The sequence below is a fragment of the Bison bison genome, unplaced genomic scaffold (assembly GCF_000754665.1).
Source record: "Bison bison bison isolate TAMUID 2011002044 unplaced genomic scaffold, Bison_UMD1.0 scf7180017864213, whole genome shotgun sequence".
Classification (NCBI taxonomy): Eukaryota; Metazoa; Chordata; class Mammalia; order Artiodactyla; family Bovidae; genus Bison; species Bison bison.
In genome coordinates, this window is record NW_011494785.1 from 3,699,801 (window position 1) to 3,700,191 (window position 391).

At 62.9% G+C, this 391-nt stretch overlaps 1 protein-coding gene across 1 annotated transcript in view; it reads right to left on the reverse strand.

The window, feature by feature from the left end:
- The window catches only part of LOC104992233 (WAS protein family homolog 1-like), a 16,041-nt gene that overhangs the window by 562 nt on the left and 15,088 nt on the right, over positions 1-391 (reverse strand). Inside the window, 1 exon segment of the mRNA XM_010845014.1 lies at positions 44-113. Within this exon segment, the coding sequence (XP_010843316.1) occupies positions 44-113 (70 nt within the window).

Sequence of the window (391 nt, forward strand, 5' to 3'; positions counted from 1 at the left end):
GAAAACCGTGAGGAAGGAGGCGGCACCGGGGTCCTGCTTCCTACCTTTGCGCCTCATGGCCAGCTTGTTGAAAAGGTCTGACATCAGGTCCCCGCCTTGGCTGGTGGCTCTCACTGCAGTGGGAAAGCATGGGGACAAGGTGAAGGCACACGGGGTGGGCTCAGTCCAGCCCATGTGACACCCCGGGGCTCAATCCTGGGGTCCTCTGCACTGTCAAAACCCTGGCCCCTCCACAGCCACCAGGTCACCACAGCTCCTGGAGCACTGGTCAGTGTTACTGGGGAAGCAGGTGACCACTGAGTAACGGAGTCGCCACCGCTCTGAGTCAGGCACAGGGAGCGGAGTCGCCGCGGCCCTGAGATGGGCACAGAGCAGAGTTGCTGCCGCCCTG